This window comes from Nicotiana sylvestris, chromosome 11 (genome assembly GCF_000393655.2).
Source record: "Nicotiana sylvestris chromosome 11, ASM39365v2, whole genome shotgun sequence".
Lineage (NCBI taxonomy): Eukaryota > Viridiplantae > Streptophyta > Magnoliopsida > Solanales > Solanaceae > Nicotiana > Nicotiana sylvestris.
The window spans coordinates 111,984,465-111,995,380 of NC_091067.1; the positions used below are offsets into that span (position 1 = coordinate 111,984,465).

General features: G+C 40.3%; 2 protein-coding genes across 2 annotated transcripts; both read right to left on the reverse strand.

Moving 5' to 3' along the window:
• Positions 1-450: 450 nt before the first annotated feature.
• LOC138881495 (uncharacterized) lies at positions 451-1,215 on the reverse strand. The gene is made up of 2 exons (XM_070161726.1): positions 1,035-1,215; positions 451-932 (listed from the first exon to the last, which is right to left on the reverse strand). Exons 1-2 carry the CDS (start codon positions 1,213-1,215, stop codon positions 451-453), a joined length of 663 nt encoding a protein of 220 aa, XP_070017827.1.
• A 2,022-nt stretch (positions 1,216-3,237) lies between these two features.
• Positions 3,238-10,143, reverse strand: LOC138881496 (uncharacterized). Its single transcript, XM_070161727.1, has 3 exons — positions 9,374-10,143; positions 8,826-9,220; positions 3,238-3,518 (listed from the first exon to the last, which is right to left on the reverse strand). Exons 1-3 carry the CDS (start codon positions 10,141-10,143, stop codon positions 3,238-3,240), a joined length of 1,446 nt encoding a protein of 481 aa, XP_070017828.1.
• Between the last annotated feature and the right edge of the window lie 773 nt (positions 10,144-10,916).

A 10,916-nucleotide genomic window follows, 5' to 3' on the forward strand; every position in this document is an offset into this window, starting at 1 on the left:
CATCATCAAGTTTTCTTGACCAATCCGTCCGGTTGGCATTCACGGTCTTTGACAAAATAATCTTGATCTCCCAATTGAAGACTTCAACTTGTCTGCTTGCTTGAGGAAGATGGGGGGTCGATACTTTGTGAGTGACACCATACTTTTTGAGTAAGGTATCAAAAGCCTTGTTGCAAAAATGCGAACTCCCGTCACTTATTATGGCTTTGGAGTACCGAACCTTGTAAAGATGTTCTTCTTCAAGAATGCCACCATACTCCTCGCTTAATTGTTGGGCAAAGCAATTTCCTCGACCCACTTAGACATATAATCAACCGCGACTAGAATGTAGGTGTTCCCGCAAGAGCTAACAAACAGACCCATGAAATCAATACCCCACACATGGAAAATATCTATCTCCAAAATGGTGGTGAGAGGCATTTCGTTCTTCTTTGAGATTCCACCGGCCCTTTAGCATTCATCATAACGCTTGACAAGCTCACTAGCATCCTTGTAGAGAGTAGGCCAATATAATCCACAACTCAAAACTTTTGCCGCCGTTCTTGCTCCACCATGGTGACCACCATACGGTGAAGAGTGGCAAGCCTCATGAATTCCCACTTGTTCCTCCTCCGGCAGACATCGTCGAATCATACCATTGGTACAAATTCGAAAGAGGTACGACTCATCCCAATAATAGTCAAGGCAATCCTGTTTAAGCTTCTTCCTTTGGTTTGAAGAGAACTCATTTGGTACAATGCCACACACAAGATAGTTTGCTAAGTTGGCGAACCATGGCATCCCGGTCATTGAAATGGCTAGGAGTTGCTCGTCGAGAAATGAATCATTTATATCAAGACCATCATGTGGCCTCCCCTCCTCCTCCAAACGAGACAAGTGGTCCGCCACTTGGTTTTCACTACCCGTGCGGTCTTGAATCTCGAGATCAAACTCTTGCAATAGAATCACCCATCACATTAATCTTGCTTTAGAATCTTTCTTGCTCATCAAATATCGAAGTGCCTTATGGTCGGTGTGAACAATCACCTTTTTACCCATCAAGTACGGGTGGAACTTCTCCATAGCAAAAACAATAGTAAAGAGCTCTTTTTCGATCACTGTGTAGTTGACTTGTGCATCATTCATGGTGTTTCTAGCATAGTAGACTGGATGAAAGATTTTGTTGATACGTTGCCCCAACACTGCTCCAACCGCCCCATCACTTGCATCACACATGAGCTCGAAAGGTAAGCTTCAATCTGGTGCAGTGATAATAGCAGTAGAAGTCAACTTGAACTTGAGCAATTCGAATGCCTTCATGCAATCTTTGTTGAAATGGAACTTGGCATCCTTTTCCAAAAGTTTGCACAAGGGGTTTACCACTTTGGAAAAATCCTTGATGAATCGGCGATAAAACCCCGCATGACCCAAAAAGCTCCTCACTCCCTTCACGGATGTAGGGGTGGGAGTTTAGAAATCACCTCTATTTTGGCCTTATCGACCTCAATACCATTCTTTGAAATTTTATGGCCAAAGACAACGCCTTCCTCGACCATAAAGTGACATTTCTCCCAATTCAACACCAAGTTTGTTTCTTCACACCTTGCCAAGACCTTATCCAAAATTTTCAAGCAATCATCAAAGAATTCACGACCACGGAAAAATCATCCATGAAGACCTCAGGAAAATCCTCCACCATGTCGGTGAAAATAGCCATCATATACCGTTGGAAAGTCGCCGGTGCATTACACAACCCAAAATGGCATCCACGAGAATGTGAAAGTACCACAGGGACAAGTGAAAGTGGTCTTTTCTTGATCCTACGGAGCAATAAGAATTTGATTGTAACCTGAATACCCATCGAGGAAATAATAGAAAGCACGACCGACCAGCCTATTAAGCATTTGATCAAGGAAGGGAAGTGGGAAATGATCTTTCCTTGTGACTTTGTTTAGCTTGCGATAGTCCATACAGACTCTCCACCCGGTCACCGTTCTTGTAGGAATCAACTCATTCTTGTCATTGGTAACCACATTTATGCCCCCTTTCTTTGGGACATATTGCACCAGAGAAGTCCATGAACTATAAAAAATGGGGTAAACAACCTCGGCATCCAACCACTTTATGATCTCCTTCTTGACCACCTCTTGCATTGCTTCATTTAGCCTCGTTTGATGTTCAACAGAGGATTTGGCACCCTCCTCCAATATAATCTTGTGCATGCAAAAGGTTGGAATTATGCCCTAAATATCCGCCAATGTCCATCCTATAGCTTTCTTCCTCTTTTGTAGCACCGCCAAAGTGGAGTCTACCTGTACGTTAGTCAAACAAGAGGAAAGAATAACTGGTAAAGTTGAACAAGGGATAAGGAATTCACACCTGAGATGTGGAGGTAATGGCTTTAACTCCAAGGTGGGAGGCTCCTCGATTGAGGGCTTTGTTGGAGAAGTTTTCTGGTTTTCAAGATCCAAGGATAACTTGCGAGGTTTACAAGTGTACGACCCCATTGCTTGCAAAGCATTCACGTATTACACATAGCCATCCTTCTCCTCCTCATCATCAAGGTTGAGCAAAATCGCTTCCAAATTATCTTCAATATTAATTATGGCACTATCATCATCAATAATCACATCGGTCACCAAGTCCATGAACAAACAAACTTCATTGCTATTTGGTTGCCTCATTGATTTGCACACATGGAAGACCACCTTTTAATTACCCACCCAGAAGGTGAGCTCACTGGATTTCACATCAATAAGAGCCTTCCCCATTGCAAGGAAAGGTCTACCCAAAATAATAGGCACCTCATAGTCCACTTCACAATCAAGAATCACAAAGTTCGCCGGAAGGATGAACTAATCAACACGAACCAACACATCATCAATAATACCCAACAGTCTCTTCATAGTACGATCCGCCACTTCAACCTCATCGATGTGGGTCTTGGTTTTCCAATTCCCAAAGTTTTGAACACTGAGTATGGCATCAAGTTGATATTTTCCCCAAGATCACATAAAGCTTTGGCAAAGTCGGCACTTCCAATGGCACATGGGATTGTGAAAGCGCTTGAATCTTCCAATTTAGGAGCCATTGAGTGCACAATAGCACTTACTTGATGTGTCATCTTGATGGTCTCACAATTCATTGATCTTTCTTTGTCACAAAATCCTTCATGAACTTTGCATAACCCAGCATTTGCTCCAAAGCCTCAAACAATGGTACATTAATAGACAAACTCTTCATCATGTCAATAAACTTTTAAAATTGGTTCTCGCTATTTTGCTTGGCAAGCCTTTGAGGGTATGGAGGAGGAGGCCTTGGCATTGGAGCCTTAGCCTTTGGCACTACCGGTTCCGGTATGTCAACAATGTGCTCCCTAGACGAGTTCACTTCTTCTTGAGTCTCCTCCACAATAACAATTCTCACCTCATCATTTGCTTTCACTTCATTGCTTGGCATCTCATCTTCTTGTACCAATTGTTCCTCATCCACAAATTTATTTTGACTTAACGTGGTTGCAACCCCACCATTTCCACTCCCTTATAGTCACAGCCATGGCATGTTCCGTGTTGTTCCCACTCTTTGGGTTTGTCGTGCCCTGTTTTCTTGTAAAAATGGGTTTTGATGTAGTGACAACTCCTTTTGGATGGGAGATAGAGTGATAAAGGAGAAGAGTCGCCACCTAACAATTTTAAGGTGTGTTAGGGCACCTATTATGCAGATAACTTCGTTTGACTAGTCAACGTAACCAAAGATCGGGTAAGGGCTCTATAGACATGATTTCTGACAATGCATTAGAACATACAAGCAGTTTCAAAGGCTAGGCGCTGCTCATGGATAGGATTATACATGCTGATTATTGAGATTATGGGTTTCCAGTTATTAAACCTATTGTGTCTAGGTGACTTCCGCAGTAAGGAGTAATGAAATTTTTTGGGAGAAGCCCAGAATTACTTATGCATGCTAAAAACCGCATAAACAAGCAATACACAGTGTTTGAGAGGTTCAACATTAACACTTATAACGAGTAATTATACTCTATAGGCAGGATCTCCAACAATGGACACTTGTAACTCCTTTTATTATTATACTTAGCTCTGTAGGCATGATTTCTAGTGAACAACGTGATACAATAGCAAATGGAGTAATCAAAATCCTATAGGCATGATTTCTAGTGAACAATGCAATACAATAACAAAATGAAGTAATCAGAATCTTATAGGCATGATTTCTAGTGAATATGCTGATGTGAATTGAAAGAAAGTTCAATGATATTTATTTCCTATAGGCAAGTTTTCTAGTAACACGTAGCAGCAAGAATAATTGGAGCATTTGAATTCATGTTCAAACAAGTAGTGTGTGATTCTCTTAATGACATGATTCAATAGTACACATATAGATCGAACGTCATATGTAGCAAGTAAATCATCGAGTCCTATAGGCATATTATCTACCCTTTTTTCATGCAAACATTAAGAATCTACCCATTCCCCATTTTTACTAACACCTAATTGTTCATTACAAAATTATTACAGAACCAATGATAGAGTAATTACAAATTTTGTACAAATAATGACGATAGGACCACAACAGGCCCAAAACAAATACCCAGCACCGTTTGGGCCTTCAACAGTTCTTACGTAGCATACCTAGATTTCCAACAAGGAGCCATATTCATCAACACAACCTAGAATCCATAGAAGAGGTCAAAGCAAAATCACACAACCATAGATTAACCATATTGCCAATAATTGAGTCACTTAAACCAACCAGCTTACATATTCAATGGATAATAGAAAGAAAGGATTGAGTGTCAGGAATAGTTCAGGTCTTAGTAGTAGAGGGAGTGACTAAAGGACCCCAAACCCTAGTGTGTCAGAGTTTACAAGGGTCTCAAGTGGACACCGAGCAGTGCTTACACTAGGGAGGCCAGTAGTAAGAGTCTTGGTGGCCTTGGCTTTTAGCCGGCCAAGAATAAGAGGTTTAGGATAACATAGGTAACAAATAAGAGAGAGGGGACAATGGTCAATGGATAGAACTTGAGAGGGTACACTTATAGGTTAAAGTAGACATAGCAAAGTTGAGCATACAGAGTAGCTAATCAAGAAGGTCACAGGATTTAGAGGCAGGTTCAAAAGACTTCAACACTTAGCAAAATAACACATAGACAACCATATATTGAAAGAGTTAGGGTGGGTGAGCGGGTGGGGGGGACATGTTTGCAGTATTGACAAAGATTATCATGAACATGTACATAATACTAGACAATTTAAGTGTAAAAGGTCTAGATTATGCTAAGAATACATCCTAGTGTCATAAGGCAGACATGTTAATTCTCATAAGGAAACAAAACAACATTTAGACATGATAGGTGAACACACATTGTGACAAGCCAAGTAATTATTGAAGGAACATGGAATCCAATGAGCCAAAGACATGTTGAGGGAGATATTAGCAGGGAAGCAAAATCCTAGTTGATAGAAGAGGTCTTAACACAGATTAGAACAAATTACGTATGCAAGACAACCATTGCAGATATTAAGAACATAGTGGAATATAAACTTTTGTCAAATGACAAACGTAAGCATTCAAATATTGACCACTAGACTAATTAACTAAGAAGGTCCAAGTTATGCCAGGGATTCATCCTAATATCATGAAACAAAACAATTCAAACATGGTAGGGAAAACAAGTTGAGATAACTGTTAAGATCTCAATCAATCACTAAAAGGGGTTGGGATCAAGTGAACATGCTGAGTGACACAATAATAGAGAAACAAGTCATAGTTAACAGTGAAGGTCTTAACACAGGTTATTACAGATGTGAGGCATTCATCACAGAGATTCAGGACAAAGCAGGTAAGCATATTCGCACCAATACATTTAGCTAAACGAGCTTTGGGGGGGGGGAGGGGGAAGGGGGAGGGGTTCAGATTATCCAAATTAGACATAGATAATCTCAAAACTAGCAGCATTAAGGGAAGTTAAATGCTAAAGATACTTAAAATGAGTGTAAAGTTAATAGAGTTGTGCATAAAATTTGCCCAAAAACACATAAGCCATAGATTTCAGAAGTGAGGACACATGCAAATTAGATACACATAAAAATGAAATTGCAAAAGGTCAAGAAACTTACCAGTTAAACGGACAACAATAAAGAACAAAAATTCCACAAGAACCCAGAATCTCAATGCATTAAAGTTCCAAGTGCTTCCAAAAAACCTCGGGCAATGATCGCACTAAGAGAAAGTTCGAATAATAGAAACTCGGTGGCCTTAGCTTTCAGCCAGCCAAAAACAAGGTATAGAACAAGAGAATGAGGGAATCATAGAATAGAGCTCCAATTTTTATTGAACATATAGTGATTAAACTCTTTCTCAAAGAGGAATAGGGAGGTGTTTATATAGTGACAGAAATTAAACAAGTAAATAAGGAAAACTATAAAATCAAACGTAAATAAAGAAGTAATAACATGCAGAATCAATAAAAATCGGATTAGGAAAAAAATAGGTAAAACATGGCGCATGCGAATATATAAAGGTTATTGCAAGAATTTAAACGTGGTGCAAATTCCCTTTAGACCATGAAGGTTTTGATTAGACAGGGAGGATGATGTCCTTAGACCATGACGTCATGGGGCATGAATCGTATGATAAGGGATTTGCAGGCCATGAAATGATTTTGTCAGGCCATGAGGATGGTTCCTCTGGACTATGACGCCTTTGAATAATAATGTGTAATTTTGAGAGATCCTCAGGCCATGGAATGGTGGTTCCCGGCTATGAGGATGATGCCTTCGAACTATGATGCCTTTGAAAAAACTTGCAATGTTTTAACCCATGAAATGTAAGGATATGATGCTTGGTCATATGCGAAATGAGACAATACACGATTTAGTCTTGTGTAAGATGAGGGCAGTGCTTAGCCCTAGGTGAATAGAGGATAATGCTAGGTCTTAGATAGCGTAATGGTGATAGTATTTAGTCTCATGCAAGGAAAGTCAATGCTTAGCCTTATACAATTAGGGAGGCAGTGCTTAGCCTCAAAAAGAAGAGATAATGCTTAGTCTTATGTAGGGAAAGGCAGTGCTTAGGGAGGCAATGCTTAGACTCATGCAAGAAGAGGAGATAATGCTTAGTCTCGATGCAAGGAAATGCAGTGCTTAACCTTATGCAATTAGGGAGGCAATGCTTAGCCTCATGTGAAGAAGAGACAATGCTTAGTCTCATGCAGGAAAAGGTAGTGCTTAGCCATATGCAATTAAGGAGGCAGTGCTTAGCCTCAAGAATATGAGACAATGCTTAGTCTCATGCATGGACATACAATGCTTAGCCTTATGCGATTAGGGAGGCAATGCTTAGCCTCATGCAAGAAGAGGAGACAATGCTTAGTCTCGATATAAGGAAAGGCAGTGCTTAACCTTATGCAATTAGGGAGGCAATGCTTAGCCTCATGTGAAGAGGAGACAATGCTTAGTCTCATGCAGGAAAAGGTAGTGCTTAGCCATATGCAATTAAAGAGGCGGTGCTTAGCCTCAAGAATATGAGATAATGCTTAGTCTCATGCATGGAAAGACAATGCTTAGCCTTATGCGATTAGGGAGGCAATGCTTAGCCTCATGCAAGAAGAGGAGACAATGCTTAGTCTCATGCAGGGAAAGGTAGTGCTTAGCCTTATGCGATTAGGGAGGCAATACTTAGCCTCATGTAAGAAGAGGAGACAATGCTTAGTCTTATGCAGGGAAAGACAGTGCTTAGTCTTATGCAATTAGGGAGGAAATGCTTAGCCTAATGAAAGAAAACGATGAGTGATAGTGAGAAAGTAAAGTATTTCTTAGCTAGAGATATTTGAGCTAGATAATTTATTGTCTTGAAGGCAATGACTTGATGTGTCTGCGGATATTGTTGTCTTATTGTGCCTGAATTCAAAGAAAAATTGTGAGTTCTGTGGGGAAGGTTGGTTCGCACTTTTATTTTCTTGCTCCATCTTTGCTTCTGCCTTGAGATCCTATTTGAGTTACCCCGGTTAACATCTTGCTATCATATAAATAAAGTTTTCGAAAAATATGCATGCATTTGCAGAAATATAGTTATTTGAAATGTAATAGTATGCGATATTAAATAACTTAGATGAACCGATGACTGTGACATATTTTAGAAACATTGCAACCTTCTTGCTTTAGAATTTTGGGGGTCCCCCTCAAAATTCTGCCCCAGTTTAAATGCATTAATTTTGGCTGCTCCACATATGATGAAGTCGGCTGAACTTGCTTTAGCATTTTGAGGGTCCTCCTCAAAATTCTTCTCTAGTTTCTCATCATGGAAAAATGAAGCTTTTATTAAGATGTGACCAAACCTACAGGGCTACTTACGTATCCCCTCTTAAATAGGAACCAGGTCAAGTGTAGTTCAGTTACATCAAATGAAGAAATGTAAACAATCCTAAACATAGTATCTCTTGACTGCGTCTGAGTTGATAAGTTTTGGCCAAATCTCTCCATCCATTTCTGCAAGTATAAGTTCTCCTCTTGTTAATACTCGGTGAACCATGTAACGACCTTGCCAATTGGGTGAAAAGTTCCCTTTAGCTTCATCTTGATGCGGGAAGATTCACTTTAGCACCAATTGCCCCAGTGTGAATTGCCTTGGTTTGACCTTTTTGTTGAAAGCTCTTGACATTCTGTTCTGGTAGAGTTGGCCGTGACATACAACATTCATTCTCTTTCCATCAATGAGGGCCAGTTGTTCATAGCGACTTTGTACCCATTCTGCATCGCTGAGCTCGGCTTCTTGTATGATTCTTAGAGAAGGGATCTCTACTTCGGCCGGAATGACCGCTTAAGTACCATAAACCAATTGATAGGGAGTTTCCGCAGTTGATGTGCGAACTGTGGTACGATATCCAAGTAAAGCGAATGGCAGCTTCTCGTGCCATTGTTTGTAATTATCTACCATTTTTCTCAATATCTTCTTGATTTTCTTATTGACGGCTTGCACAACTCTATTCATTTGCAGCCTGTATGCTGTGGAATTCTTATGCTTGATCTTGAAAGTTTCACACATGGCCTTCATTAAATCACTGTTGAGATTGGAAACATTGTTGGTGATGCTTGACTTTGGCACTCCTAATAAACAAATAATGCGATCCCGAACAAAATCTGCGATGACCTTCTTAGTTATAACTTTGTAAGATGCGGCGTCGACCCATTTTGTGAAATAGTTTATGGCCACTAGAATGAACCTATGCCCATTTGAAGCAACATGTTCGATTAGACTGATGAAATCTATGCCCCAAGCGGAGAAAGGCTAGGGTGCACTTGTTGGATTGAGTTTATTGGGTGGTACTCGTATCATATCGGCATATATCTGGCATTGGTGACATTTCTGAACATACTTGATGCAATCTGTTTCCATAGTCATCCAGAAATACCCTGCTCTTAGTATTTTCTTGGCTAAGATGAATCCAGTCATGTGCGGTCCGTAGGTTCCAGCATGTATTTCCTCGAGCAATTTGGATGCCTCCTTGGCATCAACGCATCGTAGTAACCCCAAATTAGGAGTCCTTCTATACATAATTCCTCCGCTTTGAAAGAAATGGTTGGCTAACCCTCGGAGTGTGCGCTTCTGAGTATGGGTTGCATGCTCTAGATATTCTCCCTTTTCTAAGTACTCCTTAATGTCGTGAAAAAATGGATTTCCATCACTTTCTTCTTTAACATGAGCACAATAAGCTGGCTGCTTATGATTCCCTATTGGGATATGATCGATGAAATTCTTGTCTGGGTGTTGTATCATGGAAGATAAAGTGGCCAATGCATTTCCGAACTCGTTTTGAATTCTCGGAACATATTTGAATTCTATCTTCATGAACCTCTTGATCAGCTCTTTTACATAATACATATATGGCAATATCTTGGTGTTCTTTGTAGCCCATTCTCCCAAAACTTGGTGCACAAAAAGATCAAAATCTCTAATCACCAGTAGCTCCTGAACATTCATGTCAATGAACAACCTAAGTCCCAAGATGCAAGACTCATATTCTACCATATTGTTGGTACATGGAAACCTGAGTTTTGCAAATACTGGATAGTGTGGGCTGGTTTTTGATACTAAGACAGCTCCGATACCCACTCCTTTGAAATTTGCAGCTCCATCAAAGAACATTCTCCAACCATCATATGCTTCGGTGATATATTCTCCTACGAATGATACCTCTTCGTCGGGAAAATACGTTTCAATGGTTCGTATTCAACGTCTACAGGATTTTCTGCCAAATGATCTGCCAACACTTGCTCTTTGAATGCCTCCTGAGTTATATAGATGATGTCAAACTCACTCAGCAATATCTGCCATTTTTGCTAACTTTCTCGTAGGCATGAGTTTCTGGAAGATGTATTTTAGTGGGTCCATTCTTTCTATGAGATATGTGGAGTATGCACAAAAATAATGCCTCAAATTTTGAGCGATCCATGTCAAAGCGCATCAGGTGTGCTCCAGTAAAGAGTAATGGGCTTCGTAGGGTGTGAATTTCTTACTCAGATAGTATATGGCCTGCTCCTTTCTCTCAGTCTCGTCATGTTGTCTCAGAACGAAACCAAAAGCCCCATCCAATACAGACAAATAAAGCAACAAAGGTCTCCCTGGTTCTGGTAGGACCAGAACATGTGGTTTAGATAAATACTCTTTGATTTTGTCAAAGGCTTTCTGGCATTCTTCAGTCCAGCTTGTCGCAGCATCTTTCTTCAACATTTTGAAAATTGGCTCACAAATCACGATCGATTGTGCTATGAAACAACTGATGTAGTTGAGATGCCCTAAAAAGCTCATCAGATCTTTCTTATTCTTCGGAGGTGGCAAATCCTGGATATCTTTAACTTTTGATGGGTCCAATTCAATCCTTTGGCGACTGACGATGAATCCTAGCAATTTTCCGGCAG